This window comes from Pleurotus ostreatus (genome assembly GCF_014466165.1).
Source record: "Pleurotus ostreatus strain PC9 chromosome Unknown scaffold_5, whole genome shotgun sequence".
Taxonomy (NCBI): Eukaryota; Fungi; Basidiomycota; class Agaricomycetes; order Agaricales; family Pleurotaceae; genus Pleurotus; species Pleurotus ostreatus.
The window spans coordinates 1797493-1815685 of record NW_023503160.1 but is presented as its reverse complement, the minus strand read 5'-3'; the positions used below and the strand labels follow the sequence as shown (position 1 = coordinate 1815685).

At 50.0% G+C, this 18193-nt stretch overlaps 7 protein-coding genes across 7 annotated transcripts; 5 read left to right on the top strand and 2 right to left on the bottom strand.

The window, feature by feature from the left end:
- Window positions 1-23: 23 nt before the first annotated feature.
- PC9H_007648 (uncharacterized protein) lies at window positions 24-813 on the top strand (the record flags this gene model as incomplete). Its single annotated transcript, XM_036777176.1, has 6 exons — window positions 24-136; window positions 190-260; window positions 313-447; window positions 497-573; window positions 625-689; window positions 744-813. 6 exons carry the CDS (start codon window positions 24-26, stop codon window positions 811-813), a joined length of 531 nt encoding a protein of 176 aa, XP_036630796.1.
- A 506-nt stretch (window positions 814-1319) lies between these two features.
- On the top strand, window positions 1320-2573 carry PC9H_007647 (uncharacterized protein; the record flags this gene model as incomplete). The annotated part of the gene is made up of 9 exons (XM_036777175.1): window positions 1320-1386; window positions 1440-1569; window positions 1668-1707; window positions 1792-1821; window positions 1922-2093; window positions 2147-2178; window positions 2229-2306; window positions 2352-2460; window positions 2515-2573. 9 exons carry the CDS (start codon window positions 1320-1322, stop codon window positions 2571-2573), a joined length of 717 nt encoding a protein of 238 aa, XP_036630795.1.
- A 325-nt stretch (window positions 2574-2898) lies between these two features.
- PC9H_007646 (uncharacterized protein) lies at window positions 2899-6261 on the top strand (the record flags this gene model as incomplete). The annotated part of the gene is made up of 15 exons (XM_036777174.1): window positions 2899-3057; window positions 3108-3255; window positions 3308-3381; window positions 3431-3552; window positions 3611-3770; window positions 3825-3955; window positions 4198-4399; window positions 4450-4717; window positions 4775-4960; window positions 5029-5153; window positions 5214-5291; window positions 5347-5673; window positions 5729-5761; window positions 5823-6054; window positions 6104-6261. The coding sequence occupies 15 exons, from the start codon at window positions 2899-2901 to the stop codon at window positions 6259-6261; spliced, it is 2403 nt and encodes an 800-aa protein (XP_036630794.1).
- A 762-nt stretch (window positions 6262-7023) lies between these two features.
- On the top strand, window positions 7024-8659 carry PC9H_007645 (uncharacterized protein; the record flags this gene model as incomplete). The annotated part of the gene is made up of 2 exons (XM_036777173.1): window positions 7024-7394; window positions 7450-8659. The coding sequence occupies 2 exons, from the start codon at window positions 7024-7026 to the stop codon at window positions 8657-8659; spliced, it is 1581 nt and encodes a 526-aa protein (XP_036630793.1).
- Window positions 8660-9868: 1209 nt separating this feature from the next.
- Window positions 9869-11700, top strand: VPL1_4 (Versatile peroxidase vpl1; the record flags this gene model as incomplete). The annotated part of the gene is made up of 13 exons (XM_036777172.1): window positions 9869-9929; window positions 9982-10109; window positions 10168-10226; window positions 10276-10410; window positions 10466-10587; window positions 10641-10716; window positions 10769-10809; window positions 10918-11008; window positions 11065-11138; window positions 11256-11291; window positions 11348-11520; window positions 11577-11616; window positions 11672-11700. 13 exons carry the CDS (start codon window positions 9869-9871, stop codon window positions 11698-11700), a joined length of 1065 nt encoding a protein of 354 aa, XP_036630792.1.
- A 1019-nt stretch (window positions 11701-12719) lies between these two features.
- PC9H_007643 (uncharacterized protein) lies at window positions 12720-14736 on the bottom strand (the record flags this gene model as incomplete). The annotated part of the gene is made up of 2 exons (XM_036777171.1): window positions 12720-14196; window positions 14249-14736. The coding sequence occupies 2 exons, from the start codon at window positions 14734-14736 to the stop codon at window positions 12720-12722; spliced, it is 1965 nt and encodes a 654-aa protein (XP_036630791.1).
- Window positions 14737-15039: 303 nt separating this feature from the next.
- On the bottom strand, window positions 15040-17986 carry PC9H_007642 (uncharacterized protein; the record flags this gene model as incomplete). Its single annotated transcript, XM_036777170.1, has 7 exons — window positions 15040-15926; window positions 15979-16168; window positions 16220-16296; window positions 16349-16808; window positions 16859-17102; window positions 17157-17298; window positions 17362-17986. The coding sequence occupies 7 exons, from the start codon at window positions 17984-17986 to the stop codon at window positions 15040-15042; spliced, it is 2625 nt and encodes an 874-aa protein (XP_036630790.1).
- Window positions 17987-18193: the final 207 nt, after the last annotated feature.

Here is an 18193-nt window from a genome sequence, read left to right as displayed (position 1 = left end):
CAAACTTCCAATCTCTTCCTAAAATGGCCCGCGCTTCGGTTTTTGTGTTCTTTGCATACCTTCTTTGCTTGGTTGCTGCCGCACCGATCCTGATCTCAGGCAACACCATCCAAAAGCGGGCGTTCGCTCTTCAAGAGTGAGTGACGCAATCAGAAATCGTATCTATGCGTCTCTGACACAACACTGCAGCTACGCTGATTTCCAAATTTCCGATGGTGTAGCTGGCGATGCGGAAGCGCTCGCAAAGGCTGTCTTCGTCGGTCAGTGATTCAACCTTTTCCGTGGTTCGTTCGACTAATCCACCATTTGTAGATCCATTTGAAGGCGTTGACCTCGCCACCGTCAGTGATCAAACGCAGAAGGATGTCGAGACTATGCGCAAGGCAGCTGAGGCAGCCGAGACTGGTCAATTCAACCCAGCCATCGACGCTGCCGACGGCGCTGAAGGTTTTTGATCTTCTCATTTCACTGTAAGCAGTCACTAATTTATCCATAGCTGATGCCCTCCAAAACGGAAAAATAAAGAACAAGGTTTTGAAGCTGACTGGAAGCGTCCAGGTGCTCAATATCAAGGTAAAGGGAACAGATCACTGAAGGTTGATGACTGACACTGCTGTCATTTAGATTGCGAAAGCCACGGCCAAGGGCGACGATACTAGTGACCTTGAGACCAAGCTCCAGACACAACTGTAAGCCTCTTTCTCCATTTATTGCGCCGTTTACTGATTTGCTTTCATCGCTAGTGGGAAGTTGAACAAGAATATTGCCACTGATGTAGCAGCTGCAGGCGAAGCATCTAAGGGTGTTGTCTAAGGAGCTTATTTACAATTCTGTATCACGAGAGAATATAGATCTAGTTCCACTCCCGGTGTCTATCTCGCCGCTTGCCTACTCAGTCAGATTACACGGGTTTGAGGGACCCTCTTCGAAGCCTGTCTACATTGGCCGGTTTGCATGCACTTCCTTCTCTGCATAATCGTTTATCACAGGTGAGCCCCTGTTACACGGATAACTCTAACCATGCATGGCCTCTCACACAACTTCCGTATTATCTCTTGCAGTGCACGCCAACTCTAGCTCCTGTATTTGTACAGTCTACTTGCAAAGCTGGAAAAAGTCCTGTACCGCTTTGACCTCAACACTACTCACATTGCACGTTGATCTACCCCGCGCGGCACGCGCACGAAGACTGTACACTCCATGGGAAGACAGGCGGCCATGGCCAGTGCCTATCACCGTTAAGGTTTCTTCTATTCGGATTATTTGAGGGCAGTTGTACTTCGGGAATTCGAGGTCACATTGTCGCCCCTCTGAGCACGATGCCTGGAATTCTGTCTGGCTTCTGGAAGGGACTTTTGGAAGCTGAGCATTTCCAAATCCGTGCAGGTGAGTGCGGAGTCTAAATCCTAGGTATATAATCAGGGTCTCCGCGCTCCCAGTTTTCCTCATCCTTCCTTTCTCCCCCAACTGTCCATCGTTTCCCGGTTCCGTCTCGGTTTCGATTGTCTGTTCTCGTCGTTTCGAAGGGTTCCCCTATATTATAGTCATGTCGGCCAAGATCTATGTTGGGTCAGTCTGTGCTTCGTATTGGTTCCCGCCCTCCATGTTTTTTCCCATCGATGTGGGGATTTTCCGAACTAATATAATTTTTTCGCTGCTGCCTGTAGAAATTTAAGTTGGAACACGACCGATGACACTTTGCGCCAAGTTAGTGTATCACAGTACTGCTGCCCTGCTGTGCTTCTGCGCTCGCTTGAATCATGTCTTACCATGTATCGGACCCAATTATAGGCTTTTTCGGAATTCGGCAACGTTGTTGATGTGCGCTATCCTACCTCTTTGCTCTCCCGTCCCCTGAATGCGTCCCTGCATCTTTACATCTCGTGAGATGAGAGTTTGACCTTGCTATTTCGTTTCCTAGTCCATTGTCATGCGCGACCGTGACACAGGTCGCTCCCGTGGCTTCGGCTTCGTTACTTTTGAAGGCCCCCAGGAGGCCGATGCTGCTATCCAAGCGTTGAATGAACAAGAACTTGATGGCAGGCGCATCAAGGTTAACCTCGCTAATGCTCGTCCTTCTGGTGGAGGTGGAGGTAAGCGCGATGATCGCCCGTTGCTCATGTGTTAATCATTCTTTAGGCTACAGTGGAGGAGGAGGAGGAGGCGGCTATGGTGGAGGTAATTTGACCACTGATTCTCCCCCATCTTTTCGCTAACTGTTATCACAGGTCGTGGCGGTGGATACAGCGGTGGAGGAGGTTACCAAGGTGGAGGCGGCTACGGCGGAGGAGGCTACCAACAGCAAGGTAATTTCCTCGATCATATAACTTTGCGTTGGTCTGATTGGGCAGACGCAGGCTACGGTGGCGGTGGCTACCAAGGTGGAGGAGGAGGATACCAAGGTGGAGGATATCAAGGTGGCGGAGGCTACTAAAGGGATCCCCTCCCCGTCGCTCCATGGTAAGTCTCGTCGAGTGCCGATGGCCGTTGGCACTGACTAATCGGATCTTTCAGTTCCCCTTCCCCCTTCTTTCCCTCGCGCATGGCATCTTGATGTCTGGCTTGTTTCCTGAATGTCCTGTTCCATCACATTTCCACATGCTCGTTATCGCTCCTTTGCTGTCTGGGCGTTGTGTTCGCTTGACCCGGACTATGGTCAGTAGTAGTATTAGCAAAACGACTTGTACTTGTACTTGATATTCCATTCATGCACTTATCCCGCGCACTACTTTTGCTGGTGCTCAGCAGCTCTTCGAGTACTCGAGTCACTCTAAGGCGCACAAGAACTTGGACGTTGGAAACTTTGAAGTCGCAAGCTGAGTGATCTCCACATCACGTGGCTTCTTGCGCGTGTGGCAATATCGCATCCGCATCTTGTGTTCTTGATAGACACTCACAATGGACGTTCCATTCGCCTCGTCTGGGGCCATGAACAGAATGCACTATTCACTTGTGCGAAAAGTTGAGGAAGCGCCATCGCCAGGTGCCGCAGATCAACTTCTACAGGAAGAAGCACGCGCCATGCAACACGAGCTATCTCAACCAGGTCTATCCCAGGTAATCGCCCCAGCTTGGGCACAATCTTGAATGCTCACGATTGTTATTAGAGACGTTCCAAGGAATGCTTGATCATGATCATGTACTGCGCTATGGCAACGACATTCGGCTCTTTAGACCATAGGGTTACAGACTCGGCGCTGCCACACGCGGTCACGCTTGCAGAGAGCGGTGGAACGATACAGAACAAACGAATCGGTTGGTACCTGGCGAACTAGACGCGCCTTGCGAATCTGAAAGCATGCACTAGGCTACCTCTTCTGTGCCCAAATGATGCCAGTCACGCACGAACTTCAGCTGATGCTAGTCAATACGCTTCGCAAGGTGCTGCAAACACAGACAAGCGTCGCGACTCTACTAACGCGAAGCACAGGACCTGGAGAGTCCAGATGTTCCCCACATATGCATTGCCTTGGATTCGTTGTGTGAATCACCAAACGAACTCGTCATTCCTGCAGTACAGTCGCGTCTGCACGATCTATTATCTCACAGCTCGTCAGTATGTATTTTTGTGAAGCCTCTCAACCGGTTTGACGTTGAAGTCATTTCACAGGGTTAATGTACGCAGACGTGCATTATTGGCCTACAAGAGTTTATCTCAGGCAGAACCGACGCTCGTCACACAAATTTCGACCAAATTATACAAGCGTATGGGCGACGAGGATACATCTGTTGCGACAGCTGCGATACTCACGTCGCTAGCACTTGTTGAAGTGAGTTGATCCCTAATCTTGAGGTCCTTATTTGAATGAAACTTTCATGACTAGGCTGATGAAAGCTTGAAAGCACGAGTAGCGGACGAGCTCAACGCCCTCTGGCGAGATTCGCAGTCACGGAGCCACCACTCCCCCTTGCGCCAATTCCTTCTTGTCTTGTTATTTGCTCTTAGTAGTGTGGGGTAAGCCATCCCATAACATGTCTTCATCTTGTTGCACATCTAATCTTGAGTCAGCCTCGCAATCCAAAACTTGAACTCGCTCATCAAACTAATTAGAACGACCGCAAAGCCATCAAGAGGCAAGTGTTAAGCATACTTCCACTCCTACCATCCTCACGATCTAGGCTAGCTTTGCTTTGCGAGTGCTTTCGCGTTCTGCGTGATAGGAATCTCGAACAACAACTCTCATCTTTGACACCCAGCTTTTCGCCTGTACGAAGTGTACGGGGGTTGCTGACTTCGTCGGACGTGAACGACCAGTACACCTTTCTGTCGTGCTTGGAATGTCTGACTCCGGCATTGTGGGCAGGTACGACACCGGATATCCCACCGGTCTTGGAGGCATGGGAGGTGGAGCGTGTCATGCAACTACTGTATTCAAAAGATCCCTTGATGCGGCGGAAAGTAAGTCACAGACACCCAGCCCAAATAAACATACTCATAGCAGTGACTAGACCCTAGGGATCTTGAACCAAGTCGATCATAATATCGTCGTCAACTATTATCAACAAATTCTTCAAACCGTGGCAGACTCAGGTCACGGTTCTGCTGACGCCGTGATTCTGTTACTGGAGATCGTCGAAGTACAAACAGCCTCGGACGGCGAGGCATATGCCCGTGAAGTCAAGGAATTATTTAGAATTTTGGAAGGTCCGCCTCTTAGCCCCAAACAAGGTGTGTCGGAAGAAGCAATCCAGATAATTCTGACTCGCATCATGAGTGGTACGTCGTATCTTTGGAATTGCGGATCCGCTTGATCCAGCCATAATCTTCATACAGGGGATGGCGCGTATAGGATGAATTGTGCGACTGCTCTACTTACAGCTATTGCTGAAGCCGAGGTGCACGCTGGTCCGACTCTGATCGTCCTTGTATCGGCGCTCGCTGTTGAATATGCAGAGTGTGTGTCCGTCTCGCCTGTGCACGTCATGCGCGGCCTTGGCTACCTTTTGAAGAACTGCAGTGGTGAGAGGATAGGCAGAATTAATTCCGGCCATGACTCATTGAAGAGTCTGTCTTCATTGTCTTTGTAGCTGCGGTGCAGGATGCATGCTTATTGGCTATGCTGCGGCTGTCCGCACTTTGCGAAGATATCCCTAATGACATCGTTGAGCATGTGTCCGCTGCAAAGGATCAGGGAGGTCGATATGTCAAGCGGGTGAGACCATCTCTCATATCTGTTGTAAATGGTTCATTCATCTCGGTTATATGTTTGCAGCGATGCGACCAGTTCCTTGCTCTGTCGACACAGCGGAGTGTAATTACGCAAATTGTGCGCAGCGCGCGTTCATCTTCGGTATACCTTTGTCTTCATTTCATTTAATTTCTACTAGATTTATTCTCTTTCATAGCTCCCTGATTTCCTAGCGGCCCTCCAGGAACATGAAGCTCGCCAGTTACAATCAACAACTCATAGCCAATCGTCTGAAGTCCCTACTCCCGTTAGTTCGCCTCCCAAGTCTGAACCTCGTAAATTGTCCCCCAAATTGCGGTACAAAGCATACGAGCTACCCCCTTCTACTCCCCCAAAGAGAAGTCACCTGGCCACTCCACGCCACTCACCAAACATGATCATCGAACGCTCACCACTGAGACGCCCAGGACTCATAGATCCACTGTCCAACACGGTGTCCCCAGGGGAACTAGCTCTTGCTGCAGGATCCGATCAACTGGAAATAGTACGTATCGCATTCCTCTCATGTCAATGTTATCTAAAGACCGTACCTATCGAAGAGCACTTCATCTCCACAGGTGTTGGACGATATAGTGCGTTTGTGCTTCTCTCTCTCGTTAGCCGAGCCATCGGATTACTGATAAGAATAAGTAGAGCTCGCGAATGGACCTTATTGCCTTTGATACGCCTACTGCACCCGATGAATACCAACTAAATATGGGCTCGGAGGACCTTGACTTCGAGGCCACATGGGACTCTCTGTCCGATACATCCGGCGCCCGAGGATGGTGTTCTATTTTGATGGAAGGTGTATTGCGCATTCTACAACAAAGCCTCGAGGGTTATCGTCTGCAGGTCATTGCAGTTGATTATCCGCCTTTTTTGGGTGAGTTTGTTACCGTGCGATGGACCTCACGATTGACAACATGTTGTAGGCGAACTGAAAATCTTGATAACGAATGGCTCGACGAGTCATGCGCTCGTCCGATTGAAGGAAAGCGAAGAGGACAGCTGCCTGTGGCGCATGCGATGTGCGGATGCCGGCCTGCGAACACGTTTGAAGAGGCTCTTTGCAGACGAAGAGGGAGCTTGATGGTATACTTATCAAGTCATGTGCTTCATTTGTGCAGTTATCTTGCAATCGCTTAGTGCTGTTCTAATTGCTTTGTCTGATTCAGATACGTAAATGAAGCCTGCGATATGGAGACAATGGTCCAATAGGCATCATGAGTCAAGTCTTGTGTCGCAACACGGCATGTTTCTGACACCGCAATCTTGAAGCACCGCTCAAAGGAACGCTAAACACCGAAGGGCGACGGCGCTGCAAACGGAACCAATGCGGCAAAGTTCAAATGGCTGTATTGACCGTGCGAATAATTTGTGCTGGACTACAAATAGGTGGGGTCCTGATGACCTGGAAATTTTTCAAGGCCCCCTCCTTCAGTGTTGTCCACAACGCCGCCCAGAATAAAAACGCTGCCCAAACTCTCCAATCTATGATTCTTCCTTTACTCTGGTACGTGTTCCTCCATGCGAGGCCAGGACTGCAGCTCATGTTTACTCTCTGGTCTCAGCTTGAGCCAGATTAACAAGATTATCTTCGGACCAGTTGCCTGCCTCCTCGTTGACACCGACCGACCCCCTTAGGACGAACAGAAGCTCTCAAGCTTGCAAATCGACCCGGTCACCTTTCACTCTTCAATGGGATAATTGCGAACACTATATTGTCGTCGTCGGAACTAGGTTGCGGCCTATCATCTAGAAACTAGAAACTATAATCCTCTCTCTCAACCAAACAGAAAACATACGAGAAAAGCACCCAACATCCATATACATCTTCGCCAATACTGCCACAATGATGCATGCACTTAAGCACCCATCTTTCTTCAAACCTACCAGCCGCCCTTCATCACCCGCCCCAGCCCCTCCATCTCGGCCGGACTCCGGGATTGGTTTCGACCGTACACCGCGCCCACTCCACAAATTGTCGTTGAGCACATTTAGAAAGGCCTCACCAGCACCCGTCGCACCCAAGTCACCGACGAAGCCGCCCTCGACGCTGGTTCAGGATGGGTCATACTTGGAGATGCTTAGTCTTAAACTCAGCGAGGCCGTGTCAAAGGCGTTGGCGCAGCCTTCAGGCCCCGTAGTCCCTACGGAACTAGTAGGCGGGAAACGTCCTATTCCAGCTGGTAGAGGTCGGGCGCTGGGTGCGCTTATTACATCGTGAGTCATCATCTTTGAGAATTCATAGAACTTATCTTACCCTGTTCCCTTATAGTGAACTGAGGGCATCTCACGATAATCAGCATCTATACCGTGCTAGCCTTAGGTCGCTGCACCGACCACTTTCCGTCCTAGTCAGCAACTTATCAGCTCAGCTAGTGCCGCTAGTTGCTTCACCCGCCTTCCTCAACTTTTTGGCACCCTCTCTCAATGCCGCACAACTCCACGCCATCGCTATCGCGGCGTTTGCTGGCGAGTTACTGGATTCCTTTGATGAGTCGGGCCTCGGGTTGGATTCTGATCCCCATGGGCTGAAGACGATCAGGGAAGGCTTAGTCTCCGTCGTTAACCGTGTCATTAACCCCTTGATCGTCAACATCAAGAATGATCTTGGAGCCGTTATTGACGGACTAGAATTCCCTCAGACACCCATCAAGACTCTAGCGAAACCATCTGTCTCACACCCGTCACTTGTCGCGCTGCAGGGGGTTGTGGCTGCATATACTCGGATCCTTGAACGTTGTATCTCGCTTCCAGGATCACAGACTACTGTAGCCACGTTCCTTATTTCGTTGATATGGCGGGGCTTGGTGGCTTTGTCTCACCGACCTTACCACCCTCCTTCACCTCCTGCTTCACCATACCTTGCGGCCCGAGATGTCAAGAAGCGCCGTAGCTCGTCCACTACACCACCGCTTACTCCTCCTTCATCGAGATTTACAATGAAGCTCCCTCCTTCCCGACCTCCTTCACCTCCTTCACCCATTACCTCCTCGACTACTACCGACGCACGTGCCCTTTACGAGATACTCAGTCACCTTCCCCGACCTGCAGCTGACAAGGAAGCCTCTCGTCTAGCGAGAGAAGCAGTGGAAGAGGCCTTCACCGCATTGCATGCATTCGATCCCTTCATCGAGGCCGTGTACGCTTCTATGGTGTCACCCATGTCCACCGTGGTTTTAGAGCGTCTTGTAACCCTAGCGGAGGAGCTGCCAACACTCATTGCCTTGCAAGTGATCCTTAATGCATTCGGTTCGCCACTCGGGACTTCTTTACCTCAAATCCTGAGGCTTGACACGGCGGAATACAAGCAAGTATGCTTGTCGGGATTTGGGAGAGCGGAGGAATGTGGGCCTGTTGTTGGGCAGCATGTGCATGACGCCCTTCGCGCCGCTGATCCTACAAGCTTTGCGGTGAAATGGTTGGAGCTAGAACTCGCAGCTGAACCCGAAACAGCGGCAAATGCCAATACCTTCATTTCATAAGGCTTCCATTGGGATAACTTAACGCAGTAAATATGTATGTGGATCATCGAACTAGAACGTCCTACTCTCATGAATGTATCTGTAAGAACATGAACTCCCGTAATTAATCGCCTCCCGTCTTGTTGGGTCTTGTAGATTATTCTTCTGGAATATAACTTAACGGAGCTTCTGCGAGTCCACCATGTGTCGCTTCAAGCAGTTTTCAGTGTGACCACGCGTCGGGCACATGTAATGCACCTCACCCGGTAAGTTCTCTATGCATGATAGGCTACCACTGTTGCTAACATCCGGACACTAGCATTCCCCCGGTACGGGTTCGCTATGAAGCGTCGAAGTAACACCCCGGTACCTTGGTATCCATTTCTGTCCAATCACAGACGCAGGATTATGGCTGACTAGCGTCCGTATAGACCGTTCCCGCCCAGATGATATAGCATGTGCACCGACCCGTTTAGTGGCAAAACGTTACTTTGCGAATAGACAGTCAGACTTCTTGCTATTTTGGAAAGACCCAAATAGGCTGACGCGTCGGTGGTGAGCGTGCAACCTTGTCGAAGGGCCTACTGTTCGATTACTCGTATCTGAACGGTTGGAAAATTAGTGTGTAGGGATCGTATAGGGCTCGTGCCTCGGGTCTCTTTCTACAGGAGGGTGTAGAGAGTCCGAGAATTCAACCTAACTGCTTTCAGCACCAACATCCTCAGGCTAATATTGCGACTTAGTGGGTCAAAATAAACAATCTCATCGGTATATCACTGATTATTCTTCCCGGATTTCATCCATGCAGTCCTGTATTGCAAATGCATCGCGACAATGGTTCTACTACCTCTATCCATTCTCACCGTGGAGCAATATCATAACGCTCTTGCTCCACAATTCACAGAAAAATAGGTATCGCCCTCGGCAATTTTGAAAATATGTGTATCATCAAGCTTCGGCTGCGGTCATTGGTTTTTTATAGTCGAGTAACAGGCAACGGCGGTGATGAAAGCCTCTGTTATTCATCCATATCTCATCTCGCACGCACCTCGCATGGTTGAGAGAAAGTCAGCCTCACACCAAATCGACGGTACTCGCTACGTACATATATTGAGGACGAAGGAATGCAATTGGATGAGGAGCGTCCTCCAGGGAGCATAAAAGGTGGAAATGCAGACGGTTCATACCAATCTCAAGGCACTGGTCATCCCCTTGAAGCCCTCTCTAGCAATGACATTCTCTGGACTCTCTTCTCTGATCTTGGCTCTCGGCGCTGTGCAGCTCTCGAATGGTAGGTAACCTCCTCTTTCGAATGCTTCACGGAACTCATTAATATCCTTTAGCTGCCTCGATTAAGCGTGCTACATGCGCAGATGGCAACACTGTCACTAATGCTGCTTGCTGCGTCTTGTTCCCAATTTTGGAGGACATCCAGACCAACCTCTTCGACGGTGGAGAGTGCGGTGAAGAGGTACAGTTTCATTGGCACCTACCCCTCACACCAGGGCGCCATCTCAAATCTTGGGCAGGTTCATGAGTCACTCCGTCTGACTTTCCACGACGCTATTGGGTTCTCTCCCAGCCGAGGGTATGCCTTAAAAGCTCTTACGCTATTTGATATTGACTAGGGGCGACAGTGGTGGAGGAGCTGATGGCTCCTTGATCACCTTCAGCGAGATCGAAACTCCATTCCATGCGAACCTTGGTATCGACGAAATCGTCGAAGCTCAGAAGCCTTTCGTCGCGAAGCATAACATCTCAGCAGGTGACTTGTATGTCAACCAACGCAGCATAACCAGCACGACTTTATCTTACCTCGACTTCTAGCATCCAGTTCGCTGGAGCTGTTGGTGTTAGTAACTGCCCTGGCGCTCCGCGACTACAATTCTTCCTGGGTCGCCCCGACGCCGTAGCTCCAGCGCCAGACCTGACGGTTCCTGAGCCATTTGGTGGGTCATAGAACGAGATGGACGATCAACGTATTCACTAGACCACCCTCTAGACTCGGTGGACAGCATCCTTGCGAGGTTTGCTGACGCTGGCTTCTCGCCTGCTGAAGTCGTTGCCTTGTTGGCTTCGTGAGCATCGCGAAAATTGGACTTCAAAAACCTCGACTAATTTAATCCGTAGTCACACCATCGCTGCCGCCGACAATGTTGACCCAACGGTATGTCAGCTCAATCACTCCGTTCCGTCTATATTCTGACGGCCCTGGTCCCTATAGATTCCTGGGTATGTCTATATGCTCCCTAGGAATCGATGAGAAAGTACTTACCTAGTCACTGACAGAACGCCATTCGACTCGACTCCTTCAGTTTTCGATTCCCAGTTCTTCGTTGAGACCCAGCTCCGCGGGACAAGCTTCCCAGGGTAATTATAATCTCTCCAATGCGTTGCCCTGGTATTGGTTCTGAACACACTTTTAGTACTGCCGGAAACCAGGGCGAAGTTGAATCTCCCCTTCGAGGAGAGATGCGGCTTCAGTCTGACTCCGAGGTATGTGGGTCACTTTCCATCTCACGGCGGGATTAATCACGTTCTGCCTTGTAGCTTGCCCGAGGTAAGAATACCAGTGATCGCGACCCAGCTTTCCGCTAAATCCTTGGGGTTTCCACAGATCCCAGAACCGCATGCGAATGGCAGTCGTTTGTCAGTAAGTGTTAAAGACATGTTATGTTTGCACAGGAGCAACAATGAACCGCTGTACAGACAATCAATCCAAGTTGCAATCTGCGTTTAAGGCCGCGATGTTGAAACTGTCTTTGGTCGCCCAGGACAAGAGCAAGCTGGTCGACTGTTCTGACGTGATCCCTGTTCCTCCAACACTGAACGCAGCCGCACATTTCCCAGCTGGACTTACCAAGAATGACGTCGAGCAAGCCGTGCGTGCAGATTCCTTGTCTGCTACATCTGATTTGTTAATTGTTTGCTCTTTCAGTGCGCTGCTACTCCTTTCCCCGCTTTGACTACTGACCCTGGTTCGTATCTATGTTTCCCGGGAGCTATACATGTCTTGCTAACATTCTTCTGCAGGTCCAGTCACTGCCGTCCCGCCCGTGTGAGTACCTGAATCCAAGCAATTTTGTATGAAACTGATGCATCAGCATTCCAGCCCTCCTTCCTAAATAACTCCCCCTACGTCGAATCAGCTTCCTTTTATTTATCGTCAGTACTGTACCGATATGCAGTCTTCTATAAAGTTATGGAATTAAAATACTTTGTGTGTTCTCTCATCGACCTTGTTCTAGATTCATGCCATTTGAGTTGTGTTGACGGGCTTTCACGCGAGGTTTCTATTCTGATAAGTCAGTACTCGAGCTTCAGTACTTTGTCAAGTTTATGAGTGCCCTGTATAAGCAGGGTCATGTAGGGAGAACCTCGAGCCCGCTGTAGTGCAATGTATGACCGTCCACACTGCGGGAAGCCATCAGTATTTCCGTAGATAAAGTAATTAATTCAAATGTACAATTTTCCAATTGATTCATCTATGAATATATTTATTATTGGACTGTTAACAAAGTGTTGGATAACTAAATTATTTAACAGCATATTTTTCCTGTGACAAATGAACAATGAAAGCAAAGATAAAGTGAACACCAAAGATAACATTTGACCATTGCTTTATCTGGTGGTAAACCTTTCCTATAGGCCATGTTTTATCTCTGGACAAAGCAATTTCTTTGTTGAAACAATAGAAAAGTTTGACTTTGGAAGAACCAATTGAGAAAGCATTTCTTTGCTTAAATCTAAAGAGATTGACAAAATGGTGATTTGTATGTCTACTTTGACCACAGACATATTGTTTACATTCCAGAAGATGTTCCATTTGTTGGATAAATAATTTCACTGCAACTTTACATGAAGGCAAAGAAAAGGAATATCAGGGGACAAATATAGGAGTAATAGGGCACATTTATGTCAGTTGGTTTTTCTTATGACAAAGTAATGGTGATCTGCAGTGCCAATGTATATACTAATACATGTTTGATAGAGTTTGATAAAGCTGCAAATGTGATGTTGACGTATTATACATTGGCATGATATAAAGAAATAAAGAAAGATAAATCGAGGAACTAGCAAGCTAACTATAGGAGAATAGATTGAGAGCGTCTTCAGATGATGGGGCATGTACCGGTGACGATAGTGGTGATCCTGCTACAGGAACCCGAACGGCGGGGACGGCAAAAGTCGGCTTTGATGTGGGCTTTGCAGGGCGACAGACTATGTTCTCCTTGTCGTGAAGAACTGTGCGGTTGGATAGAGCAGTTGACAGAAGTGACCTAAATTTGGGTACCAGTTCCGCCGAAGATTTGCGTCTTGCGTTACAGGTTTTGAGCGGTTGTTCCCAGGGTAGAGAAGACGATGAGAGGACGTTATGTTGGCCGAGCTCCGAGAATTTGCGAGTTACTGGCTTAGTGGGTGTTTCCTCTTCAACCTTTCGCTTCTTCGTTGGTGCTACTATGGGCGTACCCCGACGAACCCAGGACTCGAACGAAGATTCCCACTTCCAAACACGGCCGTTAGGCGATTCGAATGAAGTACTATGGCGTGGGTTGTAAGGGCTTTTAGTGAAGCATCGCAGTTCCGATCGCTCTACGTTGGACACTAATTTTGTCTTGATTGACTTGGCTTCGCGTTCAACCTCTGCGTCACGGGCGGGGCGAATGCGGTCGAAGTAACTGTGGGCACAAGCCCAGAGGGATGCTTCGAGTTGAGGCAAGTTGGCGGATGTGAGTGCAGAGGCATAGTGCTCTACAGATGAGATGAACGCATGTAAGTCTATGGTAGTATAGTTTGGCCCAGCGATGGGGCTGAACAGGTTGACGAGAAGCGCGTCGTATGTTGAGGTCGTTGGTATGACACCCTCCAGGAGCGACTTGGCCACACAGGCACAATCCTTCAACGCGAGAGCAACGGTAGCAAGCGTTGCAATTGGACTAGTCGAAGATCCGACAGGCACACCTATGGTATCATTCATTTGGAGGAGTTCGCTAACATATAGTTGGGAAGCTTGAGGTAGCGGTTCGGACTTGAGAATACAGTCGACCAAGGTAGTTGCCCATGTTGAAAGTAAGCTCATCATATTGCCGTTGCTTTGGGAAGGCAGAATCCATCCCATGTCATGATTGAAGTTGCAGTTGCGGATGCAGACCATTAATCCATGGATGAGGCGAAGGAATAACGGAAAGGTGTGGGGTTGCAGTCGCAGGGAACTTGCTAGTCTAGTTGTAGCTCTGGACGGCCAAGCATTTGCATAGCATGGATCGGACAAGACCTCGGTGAAAATGTTGACGAAATGAGATGCTGTGAATCCGGCGCCTGTCCACGAAGCCAGGAGTTCTGTCAAGTACATCACATGCGCAGGATGTGAGAGCCGTGCAGTGCCATCAGAGTCCGATATTGGCGAGCAGGCCAGTTTCAGCAACATTCGAAGCAGCGTTGAAGACTCGCGCTGAAGCCGGTACGACAGACATGTCTGCAATAATTCGTGGACCAGCGTCGGATGTGTTGGTCCCGCCTGTATTATTTCGTCCAACGCGTGTGCAACAAGTGACCATCTAAGTATGCTCAATAATCGTCAAGACCCAAACAAACTACCGATTCGCTCACTTTCGCTGATGGGCGGGTATGGCTTCGAATAAAGATTCTACGGCTTCGAGGAGCTCGGCGTCGTCCACAGATTCCTTCTCCTCCCGGATTTCACGCTCTAGTTCTTGCATGTGTTGATTTAGAGTCTCGCCCATGACCGTAGCGCACAATGAAGCCAAGCTGGGCACTTGAGCTGACGCGTCGTGGTCCTTGCCCAACACACCTGCCACTACATTCCTGAAGCAGTCTCGAAGAGCGTAGATCTTCCGCGACAGTTCAATCAGTAGGTTCCGCTGCTCGCCACCAAGTAATGCAGCTCTCCCGGGAGGCGGTATACGTTCCAAAGGCGTAAGGGTGATATTGGTTACGAACTTCGTGGGTTTCGATGAATACGTTCGTTGCAGATTACTCTGGAGAGTTTGAGGCGTGTTCGAGGCAAGAGTACATCGTAGTGGTCGCAGAAGACGATGAATCCGCGAGATACTCAGCTGAGATTCAACATCCACCATACTACTCGTCGCGGGTCGAAGTCAAGGTCAAGTTCACGGCGCACGCGCTACAATGTGGCAGGCGCCCAATAGCATTAGGTCACATGGGCGTGAAGTGCAAAGTGATTTACAACTTCACAACTTCAAAGTCTTCAAGGTGGCTTGATGGACAATGAGATTTGATTGTTTGTAATATTTTCCAAGTCACGAATACAGTATAGAAGTCTACGAACTAATTAATCCAGGGTTGATGATCCGAAATATGCACTACGAGGAAAATAAAGTAAAGACGTTTTCTTTCTTTCTTATACAAATTGACATCTATCATCTATCGCTGTCGCTCGTGTTGCTATCGCTTTCATCGTGGCCCCAAACCGCAAACGCCCTTGGGGCGTGGTATTCTGCAGAGATAGACCGGCCGTGCGTCCGTGATCGTCCGTGCTCTAGATGAGCACTGACAGTAGGTGTTTTGGCCATATCCGCGTCAACGTCTCTATCGGGTATACGATTCTTTCCACTTGGTCGTTTCGTGGCGCGCAAGTCATCCCTTGTTCCTCGTTGGCCATCACCATCGTGGTAGGTGAATTCGCTCCCTTCGGGAGACGATTGGCCCGCCGTGAAATCGACATGTCGAGGAGAGGATCGGGGAGGATGTGCTTGCGGGCCTGCGTATCGTCCTGGCGTGGAGACTCCAGAGCGCACACGGGAGCGCGAGCGAGAACGAGACTTCGAGTGTCGCCTTAGACCTTGCTTGACTGCAGTGGTCAGCAACCGATCTGGCCGAAGAGACTCGTTCGCTTTGGATGGGGCCGTCGCGTCAAATGAAGATGACGTGTTGCTATCTGACGAATGGGCTGGGCTTGTCTGTTGAGAGTTTTGCTTTGCCGCTGCAGCCTCGGGCGAAGAATCATCAATGTCGAATTTATCCTCCTCTTCCTCCTCCTCAGAAACTTCATCTTCCTCATCGTCAATCTCCTCGTCTTCTGGGGAGTTTGGGATGGATTTAACCATCTCTGGAGTTGTGGTGTTAGACCGCCTGCGGGTGGCCGGCTTGGCGGGGCCTTCCTCGACGACGACAAAGGACTTCTGCCGTTCGCGTTCGTTCCACTTAAGGGTGCGGGAAATTGAGTGGAACCAGTCGGTCGATTGCTTGTCTGCACAGACAGTCGGGAAGGGGTATTTTGAAGCCGTGACTTTGATATGGTCGCCCTCTGGGATGGGTATTAGACAACGCGCGTACGACGTGTGGGATAATATACTCACGTTTAAGCTCAACGCGACCTCGACCATCAAAGGATGCCCAGGCGGTACTGCGAGAGTTGAACGGTACACATATACGCAGTTCCATGCTGTCAGGCAATAACATCGGCCGGAAGGAGAGGGTGTGTGGGCATATTGGAGTGATCAAGAGGGCTGGGATTTCAGGGTGAACGAGAGACCCGCCGGCGGAAAGCTAGGGAAACAATCAGTAACCGAGGAATAAGCTACAGGGCGCTCTACGCACAGAATAAGCCGTGGAGCCCGTTGGTGTGGACACGGTGAGACCGTCTGCTTGAACGGTGGTCATGTGATGCTCGTCGCCTGGAACAGTATGTCAAGACAAGCAGTAGGGCAGACAAGGGAGATGATATACCGAACAATTCCAAGAGACTGACATACGGACTAGGGCCACGATCCACCACAAGATCATTGAGAACCTCAAAGCTTTCCGCGGGTCGTGTCGTGAAGCACATAATCTCCTTGTCCTTTGACTTCCCATCTGTCGTTCCATAGTTCCCCGACCAACCACCTTCGAGCGCTTCCCATCCACCTTTCTCGATGTTCTTCATCATGATTTCCCCAGTTTCACCTTTTTTGACCGCCTTTCTCCGTTTGCTCTCGCCGTGTGCGACCGCGCGATAGACAGTACAAGTGAAACGCATTCGAAGATTGACGCGGATACCAGAGTCAATAGCGGAATCCATCACCGCTTGGTAGTCGGCAAAGTCAAAGTTGGTTAGGAAGCCCAAAGAACCAAGCGCGAAAGGCAGAACTGGGGGAACGATGCGCTGGAAGAGCCAGGACGTGAAGAGGACGGTGCCGTCGCCGCCGAGCTGATACAGGTGATGAGGATAAGCATAGTATGAACAAACAAGAGGCTCACCGTCACGACGAAGTCAAAGAGATGGGGACTCGAGCTGCACATATCACTCGTCCAGTATCTTAGTTGACCGGTTGCATTCATTTGGTCGTCAGATGAGTGTCCGGTCGAAAGTGAAGAAGAGGATGAAGCAGACGAACTGCTGGAGGTACGGCGGTGGGGGAAGGGAGCAAATAGCTCCGGGTGGTCTCGCTGGATCCCTTCGGCATCGAATCGTCTCGAGTGACGCAGTTGGTGATCAACATAACTATTCGGCCGTTAGTAAGGGAAGTTGCACTTTCAGGATACGCAAAACACGTACACAGTAAGCCCACGAGCCTGGCCGGGTCGCTTCTTCATCATCAGGTACAACGCCAATTCGCGTGTCAGCTTGATAAGTCGGTTATCTCTGGCCTTGGTGATGACAAGGACATTCTGTATGTTTGAGCGGACTCGCGCTCGGCCTAATGGGGAGCAGATACGTTAGTTTCGCAACTCGATGTGGGGAGGATGTCTGAGATGTTCACCTAGCTGCTTACTCATCTCCCGCACGCCCACCGCTGTCTCCGCCAGCTGCCTTGTTAGACTGCTACTAGCAAGTGCCTCTTCGTCTTCATGGCTGAAAGCAGTGGGGCTGCTGCTGGATACGGGGGATAAGTCCTTGAGCTGCATGTTGGGCTTCGGATGAGGAATGGGGCCGTTCTTCTGTAGACCGTTGGCTACACCCACATCTGCGTCTGGTCGCTGTTGCTGATGACGAAGCCAATCAGTCAGCGATCCACCCTTGTCGAGAAATGAGTGAATGAAACAAGGGGAAGCGATCGGCTTCTGGTTCTGGGAAGGATGATAAGGCGAATTAGGCGGCATGTGAGCTGCAAGAGTACCCGGGGTGACTGTCTGGTTATGTACCATGCCGGGGGATTTCGCGTCCTGTGTGAGACCGTTCGGCTTCTTCGTAACATCTGGGGAATGCTCGACCAGAACCACGTCTGAATCCCAGGCGTTGCGGGCCTGGATGTTCAAGTTCGAGGGCCTACTGCTGCGCCGTGACAAAGTGTGATGGTGGTGGTGCTCCGTATTAGGGCCCGGCGTTGTGGGCGGCGTCGAGAAGGCCTCAACATCGGGCGAGGTTATTGGCTGCATGGCCAGCATGGAAGTGTAGCGGTGGTGGTGGTGGTGAAGGAAAGGAAATTCTACGATTGGTGAGGCACTCGTCCAATGACCAGGCCAACCCCTTAAATAACAGAAAAATCAAAACTCATCCACGTATTCGCTGCATCGTGGTGTCGCCTTGAGACAGGCCTGAATCCCATCACCCAGACGACTGTGTGTTATCCCGAATTTTTATCAGAACGACGG